This window comes from Pongo pygmaeus, chromosome 4, assembly GCF_028885625.2.
Source record: "Pongo pygmaeus isolate AG05252 chromosome 4, NHGRI_mPonPyg2-v2.0_pri, whole genome shotgun sequence".
NCBI lineage: Eukaryota > Metazoa > Chordata > Mammalia > Primates > Hominidae > Pongo > Pongo pygmaeus.
This window is the reverse complement of record NC_072377.2, coordinates 67,905,157-67,920,576: the sequence shown is the minus strand read 5'-3', so window position 1 is coordinate 67,920,576 and position 15,420 is coordinate 67,905,157. Positions and strand designations below refer to the sequence as shown.

The 15,420-nt window shown below is 34.9% G+C and overlaps 2 protein-coding genes across 6 annotated transcripts in view; both read right to left on the bottom strand.

Moving 5' to 3' along the window:
* IPO11 (importin 11) overlaps positions 1-15,420 on the bottom strand; it is a 220,575-nt gene that overhangs the window by 49,529 nt on the left and 155,626 nt on the right. The window contains exon 28 of one of the 5 annotated variants that reach the window (XM_063664843.1): positions 3,837-6,468. The exons of 3 other annotated variants lie outside the window; for them this stretch is intronic. In XM_063664843.1, the coding sequence (XP_063520913.1) occupies positions 6,447-6,468 (22 nt within the window). In that variant the 3' untranslated portion in view covers positions 3,837-6,446. Of the gene's footprint in view, positions 1-3,836; positions 6,469-15,420 lie in introns of those variants that run through there. One more of the 5 variants, XM_063664842.1, reaches the window with a different exon arrangement.
* LRRC70 (leucine rich repeat containing 70) lies at positions 3,837-14,373 on the bottom strand. Its single transcript, XM_054488215.2, has 2 exons — positions 7,986-14,373; positions 3,837-7,521 (listed from the first exon to the last, which is right to left on the bottom strand). The coding sequence occupies exon 2, from the start codon at positions 7,481-7,483 to the stop codon at positions 5,615-5,617; it is 1,869 nt and encodes a 622-aa protein (XP_054344190.1). The 5' UTR covers positions 7,484-7,521; positions 7,986-14,373; the 3' UTR covers positions 3,837-5,614.

Here is a 15,420-nt window from a genome sequence, read left to right as displayed (position 1 = left end):
TAAGTTGTGTATCATAGAAAAATATATGGAAAAAAGCAATAAAGTTGCCGAAAGTCAAAGATACAAACTAACAACAGGCTAGGGTTTATGTGCATGTACTGAAAACTCCACAGGCATGGAAGAAATGGAGACCAAAGAAAACAGGAAGACAACATATATATTTAAGGTCTCCACATTATTCAGGATAAGAAAACTACCTTCTACTAAATTAAAATGTCCTCTATCACAAGATGTCTTGGAATTGAGTCAGAAGCAATGAAACAAGGCACATCTGGGTCAGCAACAGGTGTACCATACATTCTTCTCTCTCATACTGCTTTCTCCAACATTTCTCTTTTAACCTACCAGGCTTCCCACATTAAAAGTGTGCGGCCACACAAGCTTATTAGCTTCAGCAAAGTGATGACCAGTGGTAGAGGGCACTTAAAAAAAAAACAAAAAACAAAACAAAAAAAACCTATGCTTCAGACAGTACAGCACTAGTATAGAAAAAAAAAATGCCTATTACCTTGTTACTATTGCTGTGACCTGCTCCTATTTCCTTTTTGTTTTTTTGGAGGCACAGTTTTGCTCTGTCATCCGGGCTGGAGTGCAGTGGTGTGATCACAGCTCACTGCAACCTCCTCCCACTGGGCTCAAGCAATCCTCACACCTCAGCCTCCTGAGTAGCTACGACTACAGGCACAGGCCACCACACCCAGATTCATTTTTTATTTTTATTTTTGGTATTTTTGGTAGAGATGGGGTTTCACCATATTGCCCAGGCTGGTCTCGAATTCCTGAGCTCAAGTGATCCGCCTTCCTCAGCCTTCCAAAAGTGCTGGGATCACTGGTGTGAACCGCCATGCCCAGCCTCTCCTATCTCCTGATCACTACTATTGAAATCTCTGTCCCATCACCACTGAAGCCCTCATCAATAGCTTGACACCAAACGCATCTACTCCACTGACAGGAAGAGATTGAGAGTAAGTTCTCAGTTTTACATCCCAGAAATGAGAGATATGTTTTAAAAAGTCCACATTGGATTTATAAATGTAAAAGTTATACGCTTTTAATTTATAGTTTATAAATAAATACTATTGATTTCTAATATTTGTCATTTGTTATGAGGGGAAAACAAATTACTTTTGATATGCCCTGCAACTTTAATTACAATTTGTAATACTCAGTGGAAAAAATGGATTCTATTCTTCCTCAAACACAGTCACACTGAATTAGAGCCTATTTTTGGGCGCTCTAATCAAGAACGTTTAATAAATGGTAGAGATAAGAACCTATAGTAAATGGTAGAGAAATACAGAAATCTTAAGAAAGGTGAGCTTCCTTAGCTATATTAATTTAGAATATCATTTAGTTTTAACTTAGGGCTGCTCAAAATGTGAAACAATGAAATACAAAAATTGTACCCAAGAAAATTATTATGCCCATAACACTTCAATTATACCTTAAATAAGTTTTTTAACTGTACAGCTACCAAACAACAGTGAAATATGAGCTGGCTAACATTTTTCAAGGGAGTAGCTACTTACTCCAGCTCTCTTTTGATTAGTAAAAAAATAAAAAATTTTTAAAAGGAAATAGCTGACAAAGACTGAAATGAACATTTAATGAATACCACTGTGCAGAACTATAGCTCCATATATAAATTGATATTAATATAATTGGTTTTCTAGTTGAGTCTAAATCAATTAGAAGCTATATTTTCAAAAAGCAAAAATTTTGATAGATTTTCTGAACTGCCTTCTTTGAATTTAGGAATTTTAAGATAAAAATACTTTGTTATATAAATTTTTCTGAACTTCACATAGCCCACTGTGTTGCTTGTGAACATCTTTAAGAGGGTACGGTTTAGGTGGTAAGGAAGGGAGGCATGGAGAAGTTTTCAGCCTACCTTACGTATTTCCGCACTGTTTAAATTTTTTCCCAATGAACAAGTACTTTTAGTAATTAAAGAAAAAACATAATTGGATTTGTAGGAGTTGGGAGGATACAACAAAGAAAAAAATGCATTATTAAAAATGTCTCTCAAGGTGAACAAAAAGATCGCTCTTCCATAACAAAACAAATTACTTAGGAAAAATAACATTTATTTAAATATATTCACATTTTCTGCTGAAATTATAATCCCCGAAAAAGCATTCAGCTAAGCAGGGAAAAGCAAACCATTGTTTGAAAACTCTTTGGGGTTGGTGGGACTTTATTTATGCAACTTCTAATATATCTTAAAATCACTTTTCAGCTCCTTTCTGATTTTCTCTCAAATATATTAACGCAGTGTTTCTCAACGTGTGGTCCCAGACCAACAGCATCAGCACACTTGTTAAACTGAAAACTCACAGGCTCTATTCCAGACCTACTGAATCAAGAACTCTGGCTTGGATATCCACATGCAGAAGAATAAAACTGGACTCCTATTTCTCACTGTATACAAAAATCAAGTCAAGATGGATTAAAGACTTAAAATTAAGATCTGAAACTATAAAGCTACTAGAAGAAAGCACAAGGAAAACACTTCTGGACACTGGTCTAGGAAAAGATTTTATAGCCAAGACCTCAAAAGCACAGGCAGTAAAAACAAAAATAGACAACTAGGACTATATTAAATGAAAAGGCTTCTGCATGGCAAAGGAAACAAGGGTGAACAGAAAACACACTGAATGGGAGAAAACATTTGCAAAATATTCATCTAGCAAGACCCTAATATCCAGAATATACCAGGAGGTCAAATAACTCAACAGCAAACAAATAAACAAAAAACGCACAAAATAATCCCATTAAAAAGTGGGCAAAGGAACAAACATTTCTCAAAAGAAGACATATGAATGGCCCAGAGGTATATGAACAATCAACATCACTAATCACTAATTGCATTTGAAATGAAAATGAAAACCACAAAGAGATATCATCTTAGCACAATTAGAATGGCCATTATTAAAAAGACAAAAAATAACAGATGCTGGTGAAGATGCAGAGAAAGGGGAACTCTTATATACTGTTGGTGGGAATGTAAATTAGTACAGCAACTATGTAAAATAGTATGGGGATTTCTCAAAAAACTAAAATTGTAACTATCATCTGATCCAGCAATCCCACTACTGGGCATTTATCCAAAGAAAAAGAAATCAGTATGGAGACCTGCATTCCCATGTTTATTACAGCACTATTCACAATAGCAAAGATCAGGAATCAACCTAAGTGCTCATCAATTGACAAATGGATAAAGAAAACTGTGGTATATGTACACAGTGGAATACTATCAGGCCATAAAAAAGAATGAAATATTGTCATTTGCAGCAACAAAGATAGAACTAGAGGTCATTATGTTAAGTGAAATAAGCCAGGCACAAAAAGACAACTATGACATATTCTTACTCATATGTGGGAGCTAAAAAAAAGTTGATCTCATGGAGGTAGGGAACAGAATGACAGATACCAGAGGCTGGGAAGGTTGTGTGTGTGTGCAGGGAAGAAAATGAAAAGAGGCTGGCTAATGGGTACAAAAATACAGTTAGAAGGAGTAAGTTCTAACGTTCAATAGCAAAGTAGAATAGCTATAGTTAACAACAATATATTGTATATTTCAAAATAGCTAGAAGAGAGGCCTTGTAATGTTCCCAACACATAGAAATGATAAATAGTTGAGGTGATAGATATCCCCAATACCCTGAGATTTGATCATTACATATTCTATGCATGTAACGACATATCACACGTACCACATAAATATGTACAAATATTATCAATAACAATTTGTTTAAAAAGAAAAAACTCTGGAAGGGGTAGAGGAAGGAGCCGGGGTAGCAAACTGTGTTTTTATAAGGCTGAGAACCACTGTATTATAGTAGAATAAACAATATTGCATTTTATTATAATTATTTTCATTTCACAATATGAACTTGATAATTATCATTTGGTTTAAATACTCCCAGATAACATGTTCCAGGCTAATTTCATATGGATTGTATTTTTCAGTAATTAAAAAACACAAATTTCGGGGAAAAGGAAGAACAGACACAAACATGAAAGATATAATGCTTAAGAAACAATTTTAAATACATATTTGTGGTTCAGGTCACTATTAACGAACCAACAAGCATAGGCACTTACTATAATCCCTAATATTCTGCAGTACAAATATTCTGCAAGTACAAATTTATGCTAATAAACATTATATTACCTCTATGACTTCAATTGCCATCTATATTAAAGATTCTTAATCAAGGGCACTAACATCTCCTAGGGACTCTCTCAACTTCTACAAGGTCTTATTCTTCCCCACTTACCTATCTCCCAAAACCACAGCTCAAATGGTTATTGTTACTGTAAAGGGTGCATCATACACTTCCAGTGTACTGGACAGATGAAAGTTTAGGAATTATTGGCCTTTACCATAAGACCTCACTTCTGAATTTCTGCATGATATATATTTCCATTTGGAGATCTAATAAGAACCTCAGATTTAATCTGTCTAAAACTGAACTCATTATTTTGCCCCACCCCTTTTCTTTCCTTAGCTTAGTAAATACAGCACAAAACTGCCTAAGCCAAAAACCTAACATCTTTGACTTCTCCCTCCCCTGCCACCCCTCAACCAATCACCAAGGCAGTTCATCTTACTTTCAAAGTACCTCTGGATTCATCCATCCTTTTTGCCAGTATCCTGGCCCAGGCCTCTAGCATCTTTCCCCTGGGTTAGTAATTCAGATTCCTACTCAACTAATTCTGGCTCCGGTTTTATTGTTCCTTCCAGAAAGAGGGAAATTTCTAAAGGGTAAATCTAATCATTTCACTCTACTGCTTAAAAATCCTTCAATGGCTCTCTGTTGCCCTCAAGATAAAGCATGTAACTACAAAGCTTTCATCACCTGATCTCTCTTTTGGGCTTTAAATCGCACACCATCATTCACAACGCCAGCTGTACTGAATTTTAGTTCCTGAAAAGCAGCATGTTTTCTTCTGTTAACCCCTCTGACACGATGTTACTCAGCTCTCTTCACTGTTTCTATTTATTCTTCGTGATCCAGTTTTGATGTCACTTTCTTCATAAAGCCATCTCTCACCTCCACAAATGTTATACTCAACAGCATCTCCAAGTACAGTACTTATCATCGCACTGTGCAGTAACCATATATCTCCTCCTCTAAATTTCAAGCTCTACCTAGAATAAGAACCATGTCTATTTTTTTATATTACAATCCTAGAACCAAAGCAGCAATATAGCATAAAACTGAAAGCATGAGCTCTAGTCAGAGAGGCCCAAAAAGTGTTAACAAGCTGTGAGAATTTGGCATAGTTACTTAAACTCTAAGTTTTCTCACCTGTAAAGTATAAATAGTACCACCTTTCAAGACTATTCACAGATTAAATGTGAAATGTGAAATATTTGGCACAGTGCTTGATACACAGAAATGTTAGCTATTATTACTTAATACAGTATATATCAAAGAAAATATTTGCTAAATGAATACTGTTCACAAATTATTAAAAACATATTTTAATAATGCTAACCTGATATAATTCATTATATTTCCAAGTAAAGTATATAATTCTATAAGGTTTCAGTTTAAATCATGTCCATGACACTGAAGTTTCTTATAGACAATATTTAGTTGAGTTATAAAGCAGAATGTTCAAAAAGAATGACCTGTGCCTCATTTTCAGGAACAATTTGTTTATGAAGTCGAATCTGCTCCAAGCCAGGACTTTCTAGAGAATTTGGGGAAGTGTTACAAATTGAGGCAGTTACATTATACCTTGCTGACTGATAAAAGCTGTAGTATTCAAGTCTATTTTCCCTTGAGTTTTCTGATGCCTTTAGTTTCTGTTTAAACTGAACAACTTTGTAGATCAAAAAAATGATTAAAACACAAGCTAAGATGAAAAAAGCTAGCAAAATGTCAAAAGCCTCATTCAACTTCTCAACTTCTTGTGTACAAATTAGAGATGTTTTCCCTGACATTGAAGCAGCATCAATCGGTAGAGCACTGTTTTTTTCCAAGTTCAAGGTAACAGAAGTAGTAAGTTGTATTTGCACAGGTAACACTGCTGTAGTCTCTAATGGATTACCAAAGGCATTCTCTTGAAAAAATCTACCAGCAGGTGAAGTAGGAATTCGTTCCCAGAAAGTAATGTTCTCAGTCTCAGTATTTTCCAGAGGATTGCCATTTGTGGTTACTTTATGCCAGGCCATCATTAGCGCCGTAGTCTTGTGATGAATATGAGGAGATTTTACAACAGCCCAAGCTCTGGATACATTTATTGAAGACGTAACACAATTTGTAATGTTAATATAACGTAATGCTCTGCCACGCATGGATGGGGGATTCTGACAATAGATGTTTAGAGTAATGGCTGAAGATGCTAGCCAGTCTCGAAGGCCCAAAAGTTTGCAGTTACATTCCCAAGGATTAGAATTTGCCTGAAGATGAATCAATGAAGACAATGGCTTAAGGACCCTTGGATGCAAGTCTGTAAGATTATTAAATGACAGATTAAGGATCTTCAAAGATGCTCCCATATTTTCAAATGTATCATTATCAATGCTAATTATTCTGTTTCTATCTAACTTAAGGTAAATTAAATTCTTTAATAAACTGAATGTGTCAGAATTTAAATTCTCTAAATCATTATGACTTAAGATCAAATGTTTAAGATTATTAATTCCACTAAACCCATCCCTAGTAACATTTCTAATTCTTGAATTTTTCAGGAGGAGGTATTCCAGATTGACAAGTCCTTTAAATGCAAAGGGCTGTATTGCTTCAATAGGATTATGAGACAAAGAAAGTCTTCTAAGACTTTTAAGTACTTCAAAGGTATTTGATGGTACTTTTGTTAAATTATTACTTCCTAAATACAAACAAGCAAGGTTTTCAAGATGTTGAAAGCCTGATTCTGATATCCTCAAAATGTTATTGTTTGATAAATCAAGTACCCGAAGAGCAACCATACCAACAAAGGTACCACTCCCAAGGACAGTGAGGCGATTCCTTTGTAGATTTAAGTACTGAACTGAAACTAGATCATTAAATACTCCTCTTGGAACAAAAGATACCTGATTAGACTGTAAATATAAATTACGAAGATTTAAAAGTCCCTTAAATATTCCAGGATCTAAGCGTTTGATGAAATTATTATTTAGAAATAGAAAATATAGATGCCTCAATTGAACAAAGGCTTTCGGATATACATACAGAATGTTAGAATTATCCAAATACAATGCTACAAGAGAATGAAGTCCTGTTAATTCACTTTCATTTATATAAGATATATTATTCCCAGTCAGATACAGAAAAACTGTACTTTCAGGAAAATTCTTAGGAATACTCGAAAGGCCTAAGTTACGGCAGTTAATTTGTCTCCCAGTGCAGAGCTGACAAACAGACGAACATCCAAGTATTTCTTTGTGGAGTAATAATAAAAGATAACAGGTAACAACCAGAAACAGTCGTAGGCAAGGCAGAGAAAACTGTAATCCACACATATCCCTGTTCTTGGTTTTTCTGTTCAGATCAGAATTGGCTATAAAAAGAGAAGGTAAAGCTTTAAATCATCAAAACTTCATCAAATGAATTTTTTTATAATACTATAACTTCTGTATTCTATTTTAATTAGGATCAGCCAATAACACTATCATAAATCATACTATGGTAATAGCAAAAAATAATGAGTATGGAATACGTTCTAGAATTATTAACATGATCAGGCCATTAACCCACTATTTGACAAAATAGTTCAGATTAATGAAACATTTGCTAAGTTAACTTAAAAATTACAATTGATTACAACATAGGTGACAAATGATGTAGGAATGAGAATCTTTGAATTTAATATGTCCCTTTAACAACATAAAGTCTAATATCAAATAACATTATAATTTATGAAAATACAAATTCACAACAGAACAATTCAACTCTAAATTACAGTTTTTCACAGAACTATTTTTCATGTCAGCTAAAAGTTCATATTTAAGTAAATAATCTTACCAAGAAAAGGAAATTCGTATTATTAACACTCAGCTGATTCAGTAAAGGTTTTCTTTTTAAATCTGAAGAACGACATTTCTTAACTCCAGTTTGTTCTGTGGCACTGCTGACCTCCACCCCACCACTTTTTTTTTTTTTTTTTTAAGTCACCATTTGCTCAGGAAACACCACTCTTCACATTGGTTCCTTTACAGTCAATGTGTAAAACAGAGGTTGCCATGGATACAGGAAGCTAAGAGACAGGAAGTAATTTTATCTGTGTTTCAAAAGTATTGCTGAACGGAAATCTCAGGAACTTATTTTTTCAGAATGCAGTTAGAGTTTTCCTAATATACACATCGAAACATCTCCTATAATATAAAAATAATAGTTTTTAAAGGATACTTGAAAACGTTAGTTATTCGGAACCCAAATATCAATCAACAGACTCTAGCTATCAAACAACATAGCTACTGAATGGAAAAGGCTAGTTCAAATAAGATGTATATCGAGTAATACAATTTTTTGTAAACTTTTTAATAAATAAAATATTTATGTTGTGTTAAATACACATTGAAGACTTAAACTTTATGCTTTATCCCTTTAATAAAAATAGGGGGAAAAATTTAGAATGAACATAAATGTTGTTATATTATCCTCCAGTGCTCTTTTTAAAATTTTCAAAATATTTTTGGTTGCAAAAAACACTGAGTATTACTTAATATGTTAAGGTACTAATTGGTAGTAAGGTACTAATTAGTAATAACGCACTTTGGTTGCGTTGGGTTATAAGATGGTAAGAAGCTGCATACCAAATTACTGACATAGGTTATCTTTGCAAGAAAAGTTGGGGAGAGTAAAAGAGGCAATGTTTCGCCCTATATATATCTGTATTAGTTTGAATCTTTTAGAATGAAAATGGAGAATTTTTTAATGTCATTTTTCAAGAATTTAAAGAATCGGATATAAATTGTTTATATTATATATTGTTCAGTCATTAACTTTCTTTCATTAACTAACTTTAAGCTAGTTGCTTAAGCTTTCTAATTCTAACTTTTATTAATATTACTAATACCCTGATAATATTCCTAAAATATCAAGTTATATAATTGTATATAACTCTCCTTTGATATTAAAGTAGTTTCATTTCACATTAACAATTACTTTAGACAATAATATGAATTATGTCCATATTAGAAAGCTGAAATAATACCTAGCATTATCGTTCTATGACTAAAAATTCAGCAATGCATACTGGATAGCAGATCGTTATCAAAATGACTTATGATTCTTACACCTATCCATTATGGCTGACTACTGTTATTGCTATTTTATGCATTAAAAATCGAAAACAAAACAAGTGACACAAATGATATGAATTTGAGGTAGGCGCTAGGTTTCTCAGGTCCATTTTGTTTAGTACTTCCAATAATATACAAGGTGATATGAAGCTTGTCCCATGGATTTTTCAATTTTTCCTAACTTAAAGAGTTGGGAAAAATTCAGAGAAAGGGTCCTTTGAAATAAAAATAAAATTAAAGAGAAAAAACCCACAACGTAATGTAACCAGAGTATGAATTAATTTTGTTATCTATGCCAAAAATATCCAAAGCAGTCAAGAACATTTATTAGGATGCAAAGGTAAAATTTTTAGTAAACTGTATTAAGGAAAAATGAGAAAATAAAATCTCACTTCTCACATTCTAAAAACTGAAGGAAACTAAACTGACTTCAATAAAATAAGTAAATATAAATAGTACACTGTAACTCTCAGGTTGAATGGTTTAAAAAAAAAATCCAATCTCCAGCAAAACAAAGTTTAGTCTCTCTGTTCATTTAGGAGTTGCTGTTCTTAGAGACAACTGATCAACAATGATTCCTCATTATCCTTTTCTGATTACTAATGTTCATTACAACTATTACTGAACACTATGCTCAACCTCTTAAATTAGTCTTCTATTTATTTCCAGGAAATTGACTCATTGAGCTGTTTTCCTCTCATTCTTGTTGCTGAATCTTCTTTTACACTGCCTTTGTCTTCAAGTCATCTCATGCTTCTGGTATTAATACACAACTATTCTCTTTTCCATTCAGATTCTCCCCATACAAAAACAAGAATGCATAAATAACAGAGCAATTGTTCCACTAGCTCTTTTAAATATGCATCATCTGTATGTATGCATGTATTCTTTTGAGACACAGTCTTGCTCTGTCGGCTAGGCTGGAGTGCAACAATGTGAACACAGCTCACCACAGCATCGACCTCCCAGTCTCAAGTGATCCTCTTCCCTCAGCCTCCTGAGTAGCTAGGACTGCAGATGCATGCCACCATGCTTTTTCTTATTTTTGTAAAGACGGAGTCTTGCCATTTTGCTCAGGCTGGTCTTGACTCAGGCTGGTCAGTAGGTTCAAGTAATCCTCCCACCTTGGCCTCCCAAAGTGCTGGAATTACAGGTATGAGCCACTGTGTCCAGCCTATATGTATTTAGATATATAGCATCTATATATAAACCAATCAAGATTGGTTTACATATAAAGAATGGCTTACAATAACAGCAGTTACTGATTTTATGGACCTTAAAAGTCACTGATGGACCTAAAATCAAGAGAATGAAAATGTGAAATGGGATTTGCAATTAAAAATAATCCAGCTCTTTCTGCCACCATGAAGCCTGTCGAGGCCTGCTTGGAACATGACTTCTAAAAGGCAAGTATTTCTGGAAGGCTGTTATCCAAGGCCATTTTTGCTGCTATAAGCAGGGTCTCTGGAACCAAAGGGAGCACACAGATCTTCTTAAAACTGAAGGTGTTTATGCCCGAGATGAAACTGAATTCTATTTGGGCAATAAATGTGCTTACATACACAAAGCAAAGAACAACACAGTGACTCCTGGCAGCAAACCAAACAAAATCAGAGTATTCTAGAGAAAGCTAACTTGGGCCCAAGGAAACATTGGCATGGTTTTTGCCAAATTCCAAAGCGATCCTTCTGCTACAGCCATTGGACATAGATGCTGTAACCCCTTAAGGATTTAAAATAATGAAAGGTAAATAAAGTGGACTTGTGCTCTTGGAAAAAAAAATTTAGAAAACAATTTGAGAATTCTTTTGCTTAATGTAGGAGATAAATTTTAATGAGGGGCAGTATATCTCAATATAGACCTCTTATCAGTTGCAAGAAAAAAAAAACAACAACAACATAGTAACTATACACAGTGGAGAAATCAGATAACACCTTGACCAGCATTAACATCATCAGTGAGAAACAGATGAGGCACCATACGACTTTGCCTGTGATATTCCAAGAGGGACGCATCACTTATGCAATATTCTAACGAGAGATGCATACATAAATCTAACCATAAGGAAATATCAAACCACAAATGAGGAACATTCTATTCTGTTGGGGAAGGTGGGGAGAGGATGGATGGCAGACAAAAACAGAGAGGCAACTGGGAAGATGGAGAGAGATTATAAGGAGTGGATTCTTTTAAAATGTTATGAGAAAAAGAAAAGACTGAGGAAATGACATGACAGAGTAAAAGAGACTACAAAAACACAAGAACTAAAGCAATAACTGGTCCTAGACTGTAAGTACTGAGGAGTAAGAGACCATGACAAATACAACTTACACAGAAATGGTTCAGAATATACAACATCTATCTAGTTATCTGACAGAAAATGTGTATCACGCAACAAATTGGGACAAAAGTTAACAACAGGTGATTCTGGGTAAAGGTCATATGAGTGTTCTTTACTGTTCTTGCAGTGTCTTAGTCTGAAATAATTTCTAAATGAAAATATCATGACAGTGGCTATGATATCCACGTAAAATTTGTCCATGCGCATTACTGCCAAGATGTCACCATTTCTAAGTTTTTAATGTATGCTTTAAAATAAAAACAGAAACAAATATTGTGCTCCCATAACATGGCAAAACTATGAATATCTCTATTTGCTCAATTGTCAACAAGAAAATCAATTAAGAAATTCTTAACTGCAAATCTATTTATGAGAATAAAAAATAAACTTTATGCACTTTATGCATGAGAAGCATAAAATTTCAACTATGCCTGTGACTATGTGGCTTTAAAAGCAAACTGATACTTCCTAAAGATGTACTGACACTGGGACACTTTCAAGAAACATTATTAATCACCCCCCAGTATGACTTTAGAAGAACATTTTTAACTTGATATCTGTTCCTGTTACACAGTCATTTTGAGAAGCATATTTTATTTCCATGGACAATTTTAGGTACCATCCTCATTGCGGCTATATGATGATAAATTTCTTTGATGTACATTGGCATAGTTTTACACTGCAAAGCACAGAAAGCAGAACTATTAAACAGAAGGGCCGTTTCAACTTAGAAAAAGCTAGCAGAGATGGATTAGAATTCAAAATATCTCCTCTTTCCCCTGGCTCCACATGAAACCTTTGGAACACTAATCTCTCTTCTGACCCTATCCACCACCTTCTGGGTTTTGCTGAGATAGACTAATCTCAGCAGATTATAGTTCAGATCTGAGCTATATTAGAATTTCTCTTTCCTGCAAATCCCTTCCATTTTGATGGTTCTTATTTTATGCTTATATTACAATTTCCAGTTTATCATAATCCCTAAAATCCCTATAGTTTTAAACACACAAACACATGCACACGCACCGGAAGAAGAGAGGAGGGAGTAATTAGCCTAACAGATGATTTAATAAGGCTATGAGAGAGCTAACTCTCTTCCAATAACTATAACCTTTGTGAAATTATTTTCTTGCCTCAACAGACAATATTATAAAATGGATGAAGTTACATGAATGAAGACTGTATTGAATATAGAAACTAGCATATGCAGTTAAAAGCACAGATTTGGGAGTCACTGTTTGTATTTTGAGGATAATACTTATATAACAAATAGCTATAGTTAGAAAGAAGTCCTATAATAAAATGGGCTGCCTTAAACACCAGGGACTTTTTATTAGCCAAGTATCCAAACAGAAGTTGAATGAACATCCCCATCAGAGATGCTATAGAAGGAAAGTTTATTACCAAATAAAGATTAACCTAAATAACCCCTAAGGGAACTCTCAATGTTAAGCCACCAGTGCCGAAGACCACCCAATACGGCTGAGAGGTATATGTACAATACTGCAGGGGCATCAAGGCGCCACACAATACTATCTATGTCAGACATGAGACTAGTCAAATTGACCACCGTGTGAAAAATAACTCCAGAATCATGCCTATTTTTGTAATTGGAATATGGTTAACCGCTTCTTGGCACCCAAATTGCTAACCTTTGCACAGCTGGCCTTTGAAGCATCTTATAGCTTGGATTTGATAGAACTTCTACCATTTAATCTCCATTATTTTGACCCGCCAAAGAAGCATCAGCAGTTCTTTCTCACTCCAATAACCAATGCTCATAATTCATCCATCTGCTCACAGATCACACATATTTCTACTATGTAGTATAATGTAGCTACTCAGTAATTCAGAAAAATTCCCTATATAAAATCTAACTCACAACTTTAAAAAGGAGTATACAGTCAGAAAGGTTTAGTTAAGCAGAGAAATTAGGATAAACAGAATATAGGATTAACTCCTTTTGCTACTGCTGGATCAGATCTATTTATTGATAGAGTGCTTCTATGACTCAGAGACTGTTCTCAACATTTTTCAAGTATTATCTCTTTTTAATTCTCACAGGAGCCCCATAAAGTAGGGTACTATGATTACGCTCATACAATGGATAAAAAAATGAGACAGAGAAATTACGAGTAAAGCTTTAAAGTAGCCGGGCATGATGGCAGGCACCTGTAGTCCCAGCCACAACCCGGGAGGCAGAGCTTGCAGTGAGCTGAGATCATGCTACTGCACTCCAGCCTGGGCAACAGTGTGAGACTCCATCTCAAAAAAAAACAGTAAAGCTTTACAACCCAAGAAGATACTACCACATTTCCATATATAAAATTTTGTTCTTATATAATTTACGATAGGTTTTTCGTAACAAACGGAACTTGAGAAAATGAAACTTAAAAAATGAACAATGTGCAGTGACCAAACTTCATAACTAACTATGAAAGAATGTGAAAGGCCTGGTGCAGTGGCTCCCACCTGCAATCCCAGCATATTGGGAGGCCCAGGCAGGCGGACTGCTTGAGTGCAGGAGTTCAAGACCAGCCTGAGCAACATGGCGAAACCCCATCTCTACTAAAAACACAAAAAACTAGCTGGGTGTGGTAGTGCAATCCTGTAGTCCCAGCTACTTGGGAGGCTGAGGTGTGAGAATCACCTAATCTTGGGAGGTCAAGGCTGCAGTGAGCCGAGATCATGCCATTGCACTCCAGCCTGGGCAACCAGAGTAAGACTCTGCCTCAAAGCCTCAAAAAAAAAAAAAAAAAAAAAAAAAAAAAAAATATATATATATATATATATACACAATGATTGTGTACTATAAAATCAAGATATTATAGTTTAAAGGTACTGTGTCCTGTGAATAAGCTAGAATTTTAGAGTTGTAAACACCAAATAATACTTCCAATGTATTTTCTATGTCATCTCTTCTGGATAAGTATCTATAATGCAGTGGAGAATCTCAATAAATACTTTCTTAATAAATGTACTTGATTTCTAGAGGGAGGACCGAAGAATGATTTGTTGTCCCTTTTATGAACAACTTAAATAAAAATGAGATATGTGGTTTTAAGCGGTTGGAAGAAGTACCTTACTTTAATAATGCAATATCTACGAATATGATCTCATTTTCTAATCAGACTAACAAAAATGACTCAGAAATAGTAAAACTAGATTGTGGAATAGGAAAATTAGGCAAAAATAGCATTACTTGAGGTACTCAATAGCCTGGCAGAGAAGACATTAAGAGTAAGATAGACTGGACTTGAATTTCAGTTTGGTACTTGACTTTGGGTGGGTAATTAGCCTTTATCAGTCCTGATTACACGTTTAAAAGGTTTAATAAGGCTGGGTGCAGTGACTCTTACCTGTAATACCAGCACTTTGGGAGGCCGAGGTAGGTGGATCACCTGAGGTCAGGAGTTGAAGACCAGCCTGGCCAACATGGTGAAATCCTATCTCTACTAAAAATACAAAAATGAGCTGGGCGTGGTGGTGTGTGCCTGTGATCCCAGCTAATGGGGAGGCTGGGGCAGGAGAATAACTTGAACCCGGGAGGCAGAGGTTGCAGTGAGCTGAGATTGTGCCACCGTACTCCAGCCTGGGTGACAGAGCAAGGCTGTCTCCAAAAAAAAAAAAAAAAAGTTTAATAATGTCCATCCCCATAGGGCTATTGGAAGAATCAACTGAAATGTATATGAAAAATGTATTGTAAAAAGGCTATCACAAATTATGTGTTCTACTAGTTATTATTTACTTCTTGTTATCAGTTTCTTCACACATAAACTAGATGAATGTGGGAAAGTTTCAAAAGAAAGAGATG